The sequence below is a fragment of the Rhipicephalus microplus genome, chromosome 3 (genome assembly GCF_043290135.1).
Source record: "Rhipicephalus microplus isolate Deutch F79 chromosome 3, USDA_Rmic, whole genome shotgun sequence".
Classification (NCBI taxonomy): domain Eukaryota; kingdom Metazoa; phylum Arthropoda; class Arachnida; order Ixodida; family Ixodidae; genus Rhipicephalus; species Rhipicephalus microplus.
This window is the reverse complement of record NC_134702.1, coordinates 271,154,320-271,170,393: the sequence shown is the minus strand read 5'-3', so window position 1 is coordinate 271,170,393 and position 16,074 is coordinate 271,154,320. Positions and strand designations below refer to the sequence as shown.

The 16,074-nt window shown below is 44.1% G+C and overlaps 2 protein-coding genes across 8 annotated transcripts in view; both read right to left on the bottom strand.

Annotated features, from left to right (window-relative positions):
* Window positions 1-8,903, bottom strand: part of Spx (Spliceosomal protein on the X) — a 78,636-nt gene extending 69,733 nt beyond the window's left edge. The window contains exons 1-2 of one of the 5 annotated variants that reach the window (XM_075891015.1): window positions 8,750-8,903; window positions 3,350-3,433 (exon numbers count right to left, since the gene is read on the bottom strand). In XM_075891015.1, the coding sequence (XP_075747130.1) occupies window positions 3,350-3,433; window positions 8,750-8,783 (118 nt within the window). In that variant the 5' untranslated portion in view covers window positions 8,784-8,903. The remainder of the gene's footprint in view (window positions 1-3,349; window positions 3,434-8,749) is intronic. The other 4 variants (XM_075891013.1, XM_075891014.1, XM_075891016.1 and 1 more) reach the window with 4 other exon arrangements.
* Window positions 8,904-9,604: 701 nt separating this feature from the next.
* LOC142804266 (uncharacterized) lies at window positions 9,605-16,017 on the bottom strand. Of its 3 annotated transcripts, XM_075891018.1 has the most exons (8): window positions 15,690-16,017; window positions 14,654-14,783; window positions 14,349-14,524; window positions 13,832-13,891; window positions 13,701-13,751; window positions 13,534-13,638; window positions 13,365-13,478; window positions 9,605-13,067 (listed from the first exon to the last, which is right to left on the bottom strand). In XM_075891018.1, exons 2-8 carry the CDS (start codon window positions 14,767-14,769, stop codon window positions 12,403-12,405), a joined length of 1,287 nt encoding a protein of 428 aa, XP_075747133.1. In that variant the 5' UTR covers window positions 14,770-14,783; window positions 15,690-16,017; the 3' UTR covers window positions 9,605-12,402. The 3 variants fall into 3 exon arrangements, with proteins under 3 accessions (XP_075747133.1, XP_075747134.1, XP_075747132.1); XM_075891019.1 differs by having other exon boundaries at window positions 9,605-13,191; window positions 14,654-16,017; XM_075891017.1 differs by having other exon boundaries at window positions 14,654-16,017.
* Between the last annotated feature and the right edge of the window lie 57 nt (window positions 16,018-16,074).

The following is a 16,074-nucleotide window of genomic DNA, read 5'->3' as shown; positions in this document are numbered from 1 at the left end:
GTTTTTTGTCACCAGCATCGTACTTCGTCACGGAGCGCCAGCTGTGATAATTACTGATCGTGGTACAGCTTTCACCGCAGAGATGCTTCAAGAAGTGCTGAGACTAAGTGGTACAGAACATCGGAAAACCACGGGTTATCACCCCCAAACAAATGGACTCACTGAACAGTTGAACAAGACAATTGCAGATATGCTGTCAATGTATGTGGCCGTTGATCACAAGAACTGGGATGATATACTCCCTTACGTAACTTTCGCTTACAATACGGCAGTCCAAGAGAGTACAGGTTTCACCCCATTTCGCTTAGTTCATGGTCGAGAGGTCACTACAATGCTCGATGCAATGCTCCTTTCCAACAACTTGAGCATGTTCAACACGGACGCTGCATTGTTCGCTCAACGCGCCGAGGAGGCCCGTCAACTCGCCCGATGCCGTATTCAGGCTCGCCAAACTGCCGACGCACACCGCTACAACCTTACACACCGAGGGGTTACCTTCCAACCAGGCGATGAAGTTTGGGTGTGGACTCCCATCCGACAGCGTGGTCACTCTGAGAAGTTGCTTCGGCGCTACTTCGACCCTTACAAAGTTCTGCGCCGACTCAGTGACGTTACGTATGAAGTTCTCCCTGAGGGCACCTCAAGACGTTCCCGTCGGTTTCCACAAAGTGATGTGGTGCACGTGTCAAGACTCAAGCCATATTTCTCGCGTCATCCATCGAACGTGGACTAACTTACCATGCAATGACTATTTTTTTTGTCACTTTGGTTTTTTTTTATTGTCTTGTGTACTTACTCCTTTTTTTATTCAGTACTTCTACGACGCCAGCCCATTTTTTTCCCTTACGACGGAGTTGTTGGGTTCCATGATAGCATCTTTTCTTTCGCATTTTTTTTTTCTCAATGCTCATTACCAGCATCGAGCCGATGCTTTTCGAGGAGAGGGAATAATGTCACAGGTAATGGGTATGAGCCATAAACTGTAGGTGGAATCCCTTGGAAGTGAAGAAAGAAGAGGGCTTTTGCGTCCTGGTCTGAGGGCAAGCAAGACGTCGTTTCGTCGCTGTCTGTTATTACGTTCGCGGCAATATATGTGTGGATGCTTACTTCGTCCGGTGTCGCGGTGCCGTGAGACCTAGTTTCTTCCAGCATTGTTAAAAGAGCTTCAAGAAAATGGGGCGTTTGAACACGCTCGACGGTACCGAGGACGATGCGTTTCGGGAGTGCAGTGGCAGCAGTCGTGATGATAATTCCCAATCTGACTTTGCGATCAGTGATTCCCGCTAGACCACGCGTGACTAGATCCGACAGGTTAAAGCAAGTTCTAATTCTTTGAAAATTAGCAAGTACACTTCCTTCGTGCTCTAATTTATTTATTCTTTTTTTTTTTATTATATACTGTGCGCGTAACGACTGTGACACAATATTTTGTATGCGCTCGCGAAATCTCTGCATGATTTGCACGCCCCCTTCTCAGGGCCCCAAAAACGCAAAAAAAAAGTGCGCAAATTACGCGAGTAAATACGGTATTACGAGCTGGCAGCTTACCAACAATCCCTTGCATACTACTTGAAGGCATCACGTCTGCCAGTACAAGACCCTCGTTAATTAATCAAGGAAAGAAGTGTAAATTTAAGAACTCGTTTTCCTTGTACGATACAATATTATTGAGAAGTAACACGCACTGATGCCAAGGAAACTATATGGGACATTATTAGATGTAATTGTAATGTAATGTAAATGTGAAGAAAGAAAAGTGGGTGAAAATATTTGTTGCCACCAGCAGAATCCGAACCTGCGACTTTCGAATGATGTCACCAGTGCTCTACCACTGAGCTACGATGGCGGTCATTCCCCCATCCAGTTTATAAGGTTTATGTGCGTTTAAACATGGGAGGGCCAGTCATTGCCATTATGGTGAGTGTGAACACTCTGTTTGCCAGTTAGCACCACCTAGCATGTAATATTATTAAGAACTAGCAGCTCACCAATAATCCCTCGCATATACAAGCATTGAGATCATCATCATCAGCCTAACTATGTTCCTTGCAGGACAAAGGCCTCTCCCATGACCCGCCAGTCAACTCGGTCCTGCACTTGCTGCTGCCACTTTATAGGCGCAAACTTCCAAATCTCATCTGCCCACTTAACTTTCTGTCTCCCCTTTGTGTGTTTTCCTTCTCTTGGAATCCAGTCTGTGATCCTTACTGACCAGCGGTTATCTTGCCTTCAAGCTATGTGTCCTGCCCATTTCTTCTTCTTGATTTTGACTATAATGTTCCGATACACTCAGCTAGTCCCTGAGGGTTACACCTATCACTGCATCGAGATAACATGCAAATAAATCAAATGACAAAATATCTGTGGTGCAAGTGGGGACCAGGCATTCTACCTGGCAAGCAGGTGCTTTACCCCGAGGGCACACAAGTGCTTGGAACTGTGTCGAAAAAAACCTACACAGGAATGTGATTTAAAGAGACGAGAGTAAACACATTGTGTGGCATAAGCATGGAATTTCATGAAGCGTCAAAACATATGCAATGAGTGGGAGGCCACGACGAAACACCCAGGCCCCATAATTGTGGCCAGTGTGCATGCTAACGAACACGTAGTGGGCACATAGCCAATCGGCAAAAGGAGAAATCATGGTGTAGTGGGTGGTTATCAAAAATAGTTTGAAATGTTCCTTTCCTTACAATCCATCAACAAGCGAGGCCAAGCCGGCGACTGAGAAGGAGATGCAAACTGGGCCTGATTATAATACTGGCTTGTCCTCTTGAAGTCCAGAGGACCCAAGTTTTTCGTGAGATTTGTGGTGGTGTCCATAAAATTGGGGGGACTGCTCAAAACTAGTAAGTCTGCAGGGCAAAGCAGGAGAGTTGCAGGTATGCACATACCAATTTCATGACTTCTCCCGACTAAAATTCTAAACAATTATTTAGTAGGAAATGTGCGGCGTCGATTACTATGAAATATGTACCATTTTTCAATCATGCAGTACTGTCTTGATTGATGTTCTCGGTTGTTACGCACTGGTAAAAATGGTAGCAGTTATTAGAGAGCAAACATGGTTAGCTTACATCGAATTCAATGCTAATACAGCAAGATTAAGAAAAGAAGACACAGACTGGAGTGCGATTTTGATTCAGAAAATGTGTTAGGAGTTTCGTGCCTGCAGGGTACTAACTAGTCTGGCACCTTACAACTTAAGAAACTTCTGACATGCGAGCACACATGCCAGGCCTCAAGATTAAAGAACATTCAGTGGCTCAATGCCATTGCTACTGGCACTCAACTGAACAGGTAGAGGAAGCACATGTAGCAGTTCTCGAGCAACAAAATGCCTCACCTACTGGCCCTGCCTGGACAAACAGCTCCCACAGGATGGTGTCCGACACCTTCTCATCCAGGCCTCCCACATAAATGGTGGCATCTGAAAAAGCACCAACATATTCTTGAAATACCGCTGACCATACACGGGAAAGAAACTGTCGAAGACAAGCCTAAACGATGGCTTCCTTGATACATATTGCTCGGCAATCATGCTCTGTAAAAGAAGGACGTCACTCTGTGTGGAATTGCCAACACACGTGTTTCCGCTATTAGTGTGACAAGTATCCCTTCCTTCAAGATATGAAAGAAAGAAATTTTGCCGAGTCACTTTTCTCAGCTGCTCTACACTGGCCCATACTCTGATATCAGTGAACTGTCATGCACTTAAACAAAATAGAGCAGGACAGATGATACGCAGTTCTTGTACTTTACAAACACGCTTGTCAAGCAATGTCTGCCAGTGATAGTGCATGAAGCAAAATAATTGGACCAGCACGTTGGTCAAAAAATAGTCCAGCAGCCAAGGCACTGTTAAAACATCTCGAACTGCAAATATGCAACAATATCCTGGATGAAGAAGGTTAAACATGCAGACTCTCGGCATACTTGAATTTCCAGCCCCGCTTAAACGATGATTACAGCATATAAGCACATATTTCATGTCCTGAAGAACTGCTGAAACAAGAGAGTGTCCTGAAACTTTCAAGGCAGCTTCACACGAGGGTTGCCAAGCATGAAGGAAGTGCAGATTGGACAGCCTTTCTTGTTTCTCTTTAATTTTTCTCTCTTTATTTATTTCTTTCAGTCTCTTCATCCGTTTCTTTCCCCCTTGCGTTACATTAGTTTTTTTTTTTTGCTGCTGATGATCTTCATCCCGGCACACGAGGCACAAGAGAAGACCTCTCATAGACACACGCAACAAGTGACGAGGACAGCCTGGTCCCCTAAAGTGCTATAAGCACCACGCTTGTAAAGCTGCACGTGACAAAAACAATCGCTGGAGCGTCTTGACCTGACAAAAGGACTTGTCTTTTGCAGGGCAGACTTGTTCAGCCATGCGCCTCGCTAGTAAAACCTCGAAAGTGGACCCTCTTACCTTTAAGTCATCTGCATTGTTTGGACATAGGTGGGAGGCAGGTAATGCTCAACACATATCCTAATAGCAAAGATGCGACACTCAGACGTTAGTCGAAGGTCGCCAATTTCAAGGAACAGGTTGCATGCCATCGTCTCCCAGTCGTGGCACATAAGCACACTAATTCCTAAGTAGATGGCAAAATGTAAAAGTTGGTTAGTGCTGAAGATCCACCATATACGGTGTTTCTTGTAGTTGCGAGCCTCATCAGTGACGTATATTGTTCGAAGCAACACACAGGACATCAAAGCAGCCGCGCTCGACATGAATCACCACACAGTGTCCATCTAGCCCCCATGTTTTCTTGCATTTGCTTTTTATGGAGTGACGCCTGCAAGTGGGTTTACAACAGCACGAGCAAATCACATTACCTGTATTGGCACCAATAAACATATTTGCGCTCCAGCTAATTCATCTTTCGGCAGCATGAGCTGTATAGACCAGAACAAATTCTATGCATCATGCATTATTTGCAAGCGTGTTGTGCTATCTATTGCGAATGCGACCTCCGTGGACTTCGAAGGCAGAAGACGCTGCACGAAGCAAGTGCCAGACTTGCCAAACTTAGTCACCCGGAAAGCATTCTTCGCATTTTACAGCGAAAGCAGTTATGAGATCAAAACTCGAGTCAAGTGCGGCACCGTAGTTGTCAGCTGCCGCCGGTGTCCATAACCACTGTCGCACGAAATAAGAAAAAAAAAAAAACCTAGTACCAAGGACACAGTAGAGCTCAAACCCGGGTCCGCTGCGTGCCAGCCAAGTATTCTACCACTGAGCCACACTGGTGCTTGGGACTTGTTCGCAAACTTGCCTAGGGCCGGCTTGATGTCGAAAAAGGAATCACGTTAATATGAGTAATAAAGTGTTTTAGAGCAGGAAAAGAACAACCAGGCATCACACGATGCGAATAGTATAACGAGTGAATCGTCCAATGCTCCAACCTATCACAAAAGCTTGTTCTTGATCACCTGTTAACTGTGACGCATACTCACTTCAGGCATAATTCCTCATCGTCGTCAGCCACTGCATGAGCAATCGGCACAAAATTTCTTGCAAGTGTTTAGCCCCTACCACGCTTCTCAGAAGAATGACGAAAGATAGCATAGCGAATGCCGGCCTACTACACAGAAATGATTATTATTAATGCCGTAGTGGGTACCCAGCAAGTGGGCTTACAGCAGTTACGCAAAGAGTGTTTACAAAAGGCTTTAAAAGGCCGCTCTCCTAGCTTTCGCTATGATTGTGATGCGCCTTCTGCACAGGCTTGGCGTTTTTTTTTCTAGCCTTTGCTGTTTTTATTCAAACATGAAAAAATCCTCGCTCATGAGAGTCCACAACATACGCTGTACGAGCTGAGGAGGCTTTGGAAGCAAACTGGTGATGTAGATATGACTTTACATTTGTAAAGAAATGTCACTGTGGTACGTAAATTTTTAATTGCAGTGCAGCTCGCAAAAGAGAGGAACAATTGTTAGTTGCCACATATCTCAAATTGCACAAGGAATTTTGTGAAAACTCATCATTTCAACATGCATCGCATATTGAATAGAGTAAGCTTAGCGAGTAGTTTCACAAAACCCAATGTTTGTTTCACGAGCGATATTACAACAATGTGTCTTGCTATCAGAGAGTATCCCCAGTAGTATTGTTCATTGATCCCTTTTGCAAGTTATCTGCATGACTTTCATCCTGTAGTTACTGCTTTACAAGCATAACCGTGCTAACCTTAGTTAAACAGATATTGAAATGGAGGGAATCCCCCTGTGTTTTATTGAATGGGTGCTGCATTATTATGCTAAGAATTTTGCTGTTTCACCTAGTGCTTCACCTACATTTGCAACGTATAGGACGTTTTATATACCATTATATGCATTCTGTGCAGATGGATGTCTTGGCATCCAAATAAGTTTGGAGACATCAAACATTGGAATAGAGGCTTGTCATTCTAGCCAGCTGTTTAGAAACACTGTACTATTTACTGCTATTAAATATACTGCATTGAAAATGGTAAAGCATGGTGTTTGTTTGTACTTGAAAGCTTACACAACATTTTAGTCAACAAAAACACTGAAAGATACAAAGTGCACCCCACACTAAGCTTGCCTTCAAACCACGCCAACGAGGTTCGCAAACTGGAATTGGTGGTCATCATGCGTGCAGTTAGCGTGCTTACTCGCGCATTTTCGCTCATCTGCCAGTTTTTCTGTTTTAATTACAAGCTAAGAACACTACTGGCACGATTCTCATAGAGCATTGTGATCGTCGTAGGCTGCGCTATGTATTATCCTTCTGCTTCGCTGCTTGCTTTGGCATCCAAAGACGACAGCTCATACAAGCTCTTATAGGCGAACGAAGCGTGATCAGGTACTCATTTGCAGTTTAAATCGTCAGAGCTGAAGCTTGCCTTCTTTACTTGGCGCAACTCACGCACACCACGGCAACAATGGCAGTCCGACATCTGGGCTGGTCTGGGTGCAAGAGTATCTATCTGCTAGGTTTGCCAGCAACCAAGGTGCGAGATATGGAGGTGGGTTAACTTGAAAAATGAATTAATGACCAGTATACTCATGAGTAAAGCATTGTAATTTGCATAACTACACCACACCTGACGTCACCATATAACGAGTACATTTTATATTTTTTGTCTCGCGAAACACTACGAATCACGTGCACTACCAATTGGCACCAATCTCTATCAAAAGTGCCTGGTGTGACACAGTCACAGCAATGATCGTTTTATGGTGAGGTTGTGTGCGTAGACATAACATGTTTCCATGGCTGCTACAGGGGGCGGGTTTCACACTCCAGTTGAAAAGCTGAATTGCACAACTTCCATATTCAGCGGATCAGGGAGCTTTTCTCCCCGCCACAACATTTTCTGCTTGTACCAGATCTTTCATGCGACATCATTGAGCACTTTCATATAGTGGCTAGACATCGCCCTAAACCAGGGTGTCTATCAATTGGGTTTTTCCAAATTCCCTGACGAAATGACACGTGACCTCGAATGCCCTCGCTGAACATGTAGAATGTACAGGCCACCGAATTGACTGGTCAAGCATACTTGTTTTGTCTAAACATGCCTGCACCTACAATCTCTGCACACAGGAATTGCACACACGCTGAACAGGAGTGATGGGAAGCCTTCGACGATGCACTCTCGGTGCTACGTCACTTACTTAGCATACCTAAATACCTTGTGCCTTTTATAGAGCTTTTATTGCAAACAAAGCTACCATATTTGTTGCCGAAACGTCAGTAAACTCTTTGTTCTTTCAGTCAGTGTATCCTATCGCATTTACACTGAGAAGCAACAGTTATGCACTGCATTTCCTTATTTTTTTTCATGCCTCTTCTGGCTGTTCACTGTATTTGCAGTTGAAGGAGCGACATTTTTGGCTTTGATCAATGGGAATGAAATATTGGTGATGGTCACAAAGGCTACCCTCAGTTTCTATCTATGACCTGGCCAGGTTTTCAGAAATTCCACGATTTCTCCATAAGAGTCTGAATTCCCGGACTTTTCCAGGTTGAAAGACACCCTGCAAACACACCTGATGGAATGCGCCAGAAGTAATAGAGCAACAAACTCGAACACACCATGTAAACACCACCAGAATAAACGAAAAAGCATTACCGGAAGTGATTCATCGGATAATCTATTGGGCAGACCGTAACGGGGTGCGCCAGTTAATTTTTAAAGCTGGCTAGCGCCGTTATAGTCTGCGCGTCTGGATCGGATGACGATGCACAAACTGCAGGTGATATATGGATTCTGCATTTATTGATAATAGCAACAGTACTGAAAAAAAAAAACTTGAAGCTGGTAGACGGTTTCGGCTCAGCTCGGCCCAGAAGTAAGGAATCCTATCAAATTCGCGCGTTGCACCTCTAAAGGTAATCAGAAAATCACGATCGACAACACCGGTGGTTTATTTTTTTTTTTTTTGTCAGTTACTCAATACCTAACGGCAAACATCAACTAAAGTAAACTCGCACTTGAATGCGGCTTACTAACGACAGGAACATTAAAGTATCGGTTCAGCCTTTTGTACTAATGCGTTATAGTCACTTAAATAGCGATTTAGTCATTAAATCTAACCGAACATCTAAACGCATTCCCGACGCACCACAAGTCCACAGCAAAGAACAAGCATTACTAAAACGTTCAGCAAGAGAAGACAACTTTAGTCTGCACACTTGCGCACAAATAATGTTCACAAAATTAAACAACAAAGAGCAAGATCGGTGATACGGAAATTAGATGAACAAAACGCAGACCTTGATTTCGCTCGGCGATGGGGCCAGCGGCCATGTTGCAATAAAACGTGCTTTCAATGTCGATGCACAGTTGTCGAGAGATATTTTGCAAAATATTTTCTACGTTATTCCCGCTTTTATCTTAGGTGAAAGTTTGACACCTTCATTAATTGTCTATAATATTGATATTGCCGTTGAAATATACGAAAAAATCACGGTGCTCAGTGTTGCTCTGAGGGAGAGAGAGAGAAGTAAACGTTTATTTTGAAACAGTGCCCCGAGCAATGCCCGGTGTCACCACACATCCTCGAGGGCGTAGGTGTTTTGTGGGCGAGCTTCGCCTCCCACGTTTCGGTTAGGTCTTCGTTCGTCCCTTCTGCTTCGTTATCAGTCGTGTGTAGTTGCAGATTACGTCTGGCAATACACTGGCATGCAAGAAGTAAGTGCGCCAGGGTGTCCGGTACGTCATAGAGAAATAAAGGTTAAGAGTGGACACTCCCGTAGACCCCAGCGGCCCAATCGACTCTAGCACACCTAGTGGTTGATGAGAGCAAGTGGCGTGCGCTTCTGGTTTCGGTTTCACTGGCGCAAATTTTGAATTACTTTGCATAACCGACGTTTGGCTATGTCGAAAGTTCATGATTTCAGACCACTATTCATCGCCCAAATGGATAGTTTTTGTAGGTCGTTTTGATTTAGCGATTCTTTGTTTTGTTTTGTTCAGTGGTTCGTGCGAATCGGTCGTGACGTAATTTTTATTTCGATTAAGTTATAATTAAAAGGGATGCAGGTAATGATAATTCACTACAGTTTTATTCATCGCGCTTGTGTTTTTCTTTTGGAACAAGTGATCAATGTATATATCAGTCAAAGAAACAGAGCGTCCGCAATGTTTTATTCAAAGGCAAGGTAGAGTATGACAATATAAAAAGCACAATATGACAAAGGTAGACAACAAATGCATCTCGCCTTACAAATAAATTGTAACAAATATTGTAACAAATACATAGAGAACACAGACAACGCACACATCGCTAGAGTTGGCAGAAGCCGAGAAGCTGGTGAAGTATGACACACCGGGCCAGTGGGTAAGTAAGGATCTATGGCAAAAACACAGCGCACAATGCTGATGAAGAAGGAAGAAGTGACATATACACAGCAATGAAGTCGCGAATCACGCCTGGGCTTAACCGAAATAATGCATAGAAAAAAAGAGTGCACAGAAACCACACGACACAATATAGCAGAAAGGCAAAGGTGCAGTGTGCTGGCTGTGCTTAAGAACAGCTAGTCCAAAATGAAAAAAAGCAGACTTGATGCCTGCTTGTCCTCAGAAAGGTAGGGCTTTGCAGCTTGCTCACTACGTGAAAGACAAACTTTATGCTACAACACTGGCAGGTCTTGTGGCTTTTGTTATGCGTCGCCTTCATCAAAAACTTAAGATCCCAAGTGATTTGCATCTGGGTGTTGCTGTGACGCTTGCGAGCTAAAATAGATTGTAGTCATCACTTTATCCAGAATTGTGGACTTTAATTGGTGCTACGAGAGCGGTATTACAGGGCTAATAAATAGCAGAAGGAAACCACTTTGGCTCATTATTTTTCACAAAGGCTCTGCATCGTACGTTATCACTCACAAGCTATATAAAAATAAAATGGCAGCGTCCGCAGCCCCATCAAACGCTACAAGTTTGGGTATTCTTTTGAAAATTTTGATGGGCAAGATGAGGAGGTTGATGAGAAGCTAAAATACGAAAAGCGTGATAACATGAACCGTGCCCACTTCATACTGTGTTCCTTACCCGCTCGAAGACATTTCAACAAGCGGTTTTGTTATCGATATATTACTTGAGCTGGAGAGATAAAGCATACACAGTGACCAAGCGACCCACAGTAAAGTGTACAGTTTGCCCGTATTTGCTACAAAAAATACAGACAGGATACCCAACATTCTTTTTAAGGTTATGCAAATCACTTCGAGCGAATACACAGTGTTCGTACTCCTCATAGCGTGTAACCAAAACAATGAATGCAACGAAGGAGTGGTTAGTCCAGTTGAACTGAATATAAGCATATAAGACCATAATGAAGTCTGCTGTAACAAAGTAATACCATAACAAAGCTATTGCAGGATTCGGTTCAACTCGAATACTTTAGTGTAAACCCGCCGCTAATTGCTAACCTTTGAACTTGTCAAGCTGCATGCCCGAGATTGAAGACTGGAACCTAACCCTGTCTAAGTTTCAGTTCACAAAACGCACATTCCAACATAAACGAACCCGGCAAAACATTTTCAGAAACTTAGCGCGACACCCAGCAGAGCAGAAATGAAAATCGCCAACACTTGACAGATGGTGATACAAAACATCGCACACTTTCAGGTGATGTGCAGTGGCCTCAATTATGGCAAGAAAGTGAGATTCAAGTTGTTGTACATATGCAAAAGCTGCTTCTGATGGCACAGTGATATTCCCAAAAAGTTTGCTGGGGACGTGGTATGCTTTGAGCATTGTGAAATACTGGTGGGTACCCTTAAGCGTCTCACTGTCGTCTTTCAGTAACTGTGGGCAACTGCAACCGTCACATGCATTCCGAAGGAAGTGTTTGATGAGAAAACCAGCTACATAATATGCAGCGGAGTCATCGATAATATGGGAGTGAATGTTTGTCGCAAGTTCAGAGAGATCGTCTAGAGCGGGAAAGTCGTCAGGCTGTGGCTGTGCACACTCCTCATTATCCACAAGAGACGCACTGGTGAGGGAGAATGGCGAGAGCTGCTCCAGGAGGAGGTCACATTCATCATCCTCGACATTTCCGTATTTTGACAGCTTGAAGAGTTTTCTTATGCAGATGTGCTTCAGGCCACAAATAAATTGTGCTACATTGGGGTTGGTGTTGCAACCCTGTTTTTGCCTAATGTGGCCAAATATGTTCTCCAGAGGATCCTGTTGAAGCCTGCGTGTTAACAGGTATTCAAAATTGTAATTTTTGGAGAGGTCGTCCCATAGTTGACAAATTGCCTGAATTGTAATTTGCCAACCTACGATGGTTTGTGGTTGACGTCTGCCAACAAACTGCCATGATGCAATCCAGGGAAGCTGGCCTCGGAGGAAGTCAATCAGCTCTGAATCATTTTTCATGATTGCATGCCGCAGCTTTTGCGAAGTTCTTTTTTTACTCGAGCTGTTCAAGGCATCGAAAATCCTGTCCATACGATCACAAAATTGAGCTGTAGTGATGGCCGAGGCAGGCAGCACCTTCGCATACACCATTGCCGTGATAGCAATCGAAACTGATGCACTGAGGACCTGAGTTGCTCTGCTGACCTTCATATTAGAAAAAGGTTTCTGATGAACGTGCCGTTCAGTCAACTTTGGAGCTAATCGCAACCGCAACTCGTGTGAGGATTGGTAAAGGCTTACATTGTGCGACCAGTTAACGATGTCATCCCCAATGTATAACTTGTGTGCTTGGACATTATTGCGCGTTGTTTTAATTAAATGCGGAACATCAAAAATGTAATATACCCGCTCACCATTAACTTCAAAAAAAGGCTTTGCTACAGTCACTCTTAGTTGGTTAGCGAGACTTACATTTGAACTGCCCTGGTCACAAATGACTGCTTTCACTGCAATATTAATGCTCCTAAGCTCCAAAATGAGTGACACCAGCAAGTTATGCATAACAGATGATGGGTATTGATGTGTGCCCTATAGTAAAAGCAACCGGTTGAACCCACTTTCTCGAAACGCCAACATGAAGAAAAACCAGTGCTCGATCAGCGATGGTTGAAGTGCGATGAGTGCCATCATCTGTAAAACCCTGGGCAACGTCTCTTGCAGCATCATAGTACAAATTCTTTTTGAGTGCTATTTCGTCGAAAACTAAGGCGCACACTCGGTCCCGTTCATTCCAAGCTTGAGTATTTGTTGCAATGGAAGAAAGGATTCCTGCAATTATACCTGGAGTCATCTTTACATTAGCTAGCCATCTCCTTAATGAACGCCGGGAGGGCAAAGAAAAATATGGAGCCAGAAATCGGTATGCTCGCGGACCTCGGAAGTTTAAGTGAAGAGCAAATTTCTTGAACCACACGAGAAACCGCTTGCCCTTGCGTTTGGGCCTCAAGCGAACATGTGCAGAAAGAAGTTTAAAAACCTCCTCGGTGACGTGCGGTCGGATAACTTCAAGGGCCTTTGAAGTCGATGACGGTGCTTGGTGAGGCTGTCTCCGCAGTCTTTTGATAGTTTTCCGCTGTGTTTCTACTTTGGCTTGCAGATGTTTAATGGTTTGCTTGTACTTCATTGATGGAGACATTGTCGCTGGCACACAGGAACGCACTGCAATAAACAAAAAAAATGGATGTAAAAGCGAAGAACAACTAATCCCATACGAGCACTTTCCTCGTCCTTTCAGATCCAAGGTGCACAGCTTTCTGTGGTGCAAAGTTTTCGATTCCACTCCCTAAAAACAAACCATTCACAATGTTGACAATGCACAAAAAAAATAAAAATCACTGAGAGCCCACCCTTACATTTTGTAAGTGCACACGTAGTGTCCTTTTGAGGATAGTTTCCTCAGAATGTCCTAAACATAAAATAGCACATTAAAAACAGCTGCAATAAAAGCATAGTCACCATTTTCTCTAGGGCACTCAGGCGTGGAGCTGTTGGCGGAGACGTCTTCTGGAGGGTTTTGTGAAGCTTGTTCAGTGCCTCGGACAGTGCTGTCGGAACAATCTTGCGAGCGGCCTGCGGAAGTCTCTATATCAATCCACTGTGGTGTTGAAGTGAACATACAACTTACTGGTCACACAAGTTCCTTTTGTGACAGCTGAATGACTGGTTAAGGTTTTCTCCGGCAAGACGAAGTCAGCGGAAATTCTTTCACCAGCTACAAGGGAGCTGCCACCTGCAGAGGTTTGGTCAACAGTCAATTTCGGTAAAAAAAAGAAATCGCGACACTGAACGCACCCTGTTCATTGGGGAACCTCAATGTGTGGGAGCCGCTTTTTGAAGCCTCTACTGCAGGTCGTGAAGAAATGAAATTACGACAATGTATCAGTAAGAGGCTTAAAATAACACAAACTGAAGCTCATCCGCACCTTGCAGTGCAGCTTCTGCAGCCATGTCACAGCCACTACTTGAAGCGACGCTCAGAGAACCTGCATATATGTGCAGTTGGTACAAGTTACAAAGCTTGTAGCATGGGGAAACTTAAACAGCTTTTTCAAACGCATAAATTGGTCGAACGTGGAAGAAAAGAGAAGGCACCAACTAGGAAACAAGTAATTTGTGATTTTTGGAATTATCAACAGTGCCAGCTTTCACTGATGAAAGGTATATGTACATGTGCACTCAGGCTTGAAGATAACGTGAAATAGCCCTTTAAAGTCTTTTAAAACAAGTTGCGCAGGTCAAGAGCATCAAAAAACGACAGAAATGTAAAGCTGCTGTTAGGAAGGTAATAGCCCACAATTCAAAAAATTTAAGACTTTCCAAGTGTTACTTCTATGGTGAGGCTTCTCAATCGGCTACAAAGATCTTCACGGTTAACTGTCGCCACTGATTCAATACAAGTGGCTGCTATTTCACATATTTGAGTTTCAGTCAATCACTTACATGGTGCAGCTGGTTGCACACTGGGAACAGCCATTCTTGTAAGCCTTGCGTGCCCAGGGTCCATGAAACTTTGAGCAGTAAAATGGTCGCTACAAACCCTGTACGTTGCGTACAATAGGCTGGCCGGCTTACTAAGGTGATCATCGCGTCCAGCATACTGCATCCATGCTTTCATCCTGCATTGGCAATGAACTATCAGCTGAAAGGGGAAGTGCTTGAATAGTGATTTTTTATTGTTACCCTCACTTAGCAAGTACGAACAGTAAGCCTACAGACATGCAAACCATACAAAAGATTTAACACACCTGCCGTCCCGTGGTATGCGGAGGAAACTCGTCCCAGGCTTCTTGTGGGTTCTGCCATTGTTGAAGCACCACGATACACAGCAGTAGCTGCCGTAGCTTGGACCGCCGGACGGCATGGCGTCAGCGCGGTCTGAAAATGTTAGTAAGTGGATGCTTCGCTGTCAAATTACGAAAAAGATATGTGCACGTCATAAGTGTACCAACAAACCCCTTTGAATGATTAGCTAATCGATGCACAATACAAAACCAGTGATACATCTCTGACCCATAAAACTGACTTGCAAAGATATACGTCAAGACCACGTACAAAGATCTTCAGAAGTTTCCAGGCCGCTATCCCTTGTAATGCAATGGTATCGCGGCCTGGAAACTTTAGAACACCTTCGTACGTACGCAGTATCAGCAGTACCTTGGGAAGAAAAATCGTAGTTGAAATTTATGCGGTAAAATTATATTGGAAACGTCAAAAAAATTTGTGAGCAGCTTGCACTAGTGGCACAAGGCTAGCGAAAAAACGAAGATGATGGCCACTAGGCTAGTCCAGATTTGCCTCCGGCACACCAACCATTCGTGTTCCGAGCCTTCGGGAAACGCGTCGTGAAGCATGCGAGGCCCAGCGAATGCTTCTCAATATTTTGCACCGAGCCTATGACCTAGCTGCCCGGCTACGCTCAGCGCACAGACGCTCGCGTCCGTGGCAGACGCAGCACGCGTCGCCTCGGCTTGACGCCGTGCCGCCTTTGCTATACTGCATACGTTGCACAATGTTCCCGTCTAGCCACCGCATAGAGCCACAAACTTTCTTTTTAGCCAACCTCCCAGTCCTTACAAGCTTCAGAAAAAGGTTACAACTGCGTGAATGAGACGCCACGTAAGAAACAAACTCGCACACTCGAAGCGCAACGTGTGTGTGTGCATCTTTCTATGTTTGTTGCATGGTGTCTTATTCGCGCAAGTGTAACCGTTTTCTGAAAAAATGACCCAACAAGACCAACAACATGTCATTCAACAAGCTTCGCTTGAAAACGTGCCTCACCTGTTATCTCACGCACGAAAACGCCGACGCAGCCGACGTTGACGAAAGCGACGAAAGCTTCTCGCTGTCAGTCATGCATGGGCTTGTCGCTGGGTGGATGGTGTTTATGACGGTACGGCTGAAGAAAAATAATCGCGTAAGGTGTGTTGAATAAATTGTTTTTATGTATAAAGAACATACCAAATTTGGGCGTATAATTATTATTTTGTAAAAAAAATTCTGTTGCATTGATTATAACTGTTTTTTTTTTTGCGCTTGCGTCCTCTGACGTTTGGTGAGAGCACTAGTTCGTTACGTAGTTGTGACGCACTTCCTGAGGCCAGGTTTTGCGGAGTGTCCGCTCTTGTCTTCCTCTTTCTCTATGGGTACGTTGCAAAGCTGGCAC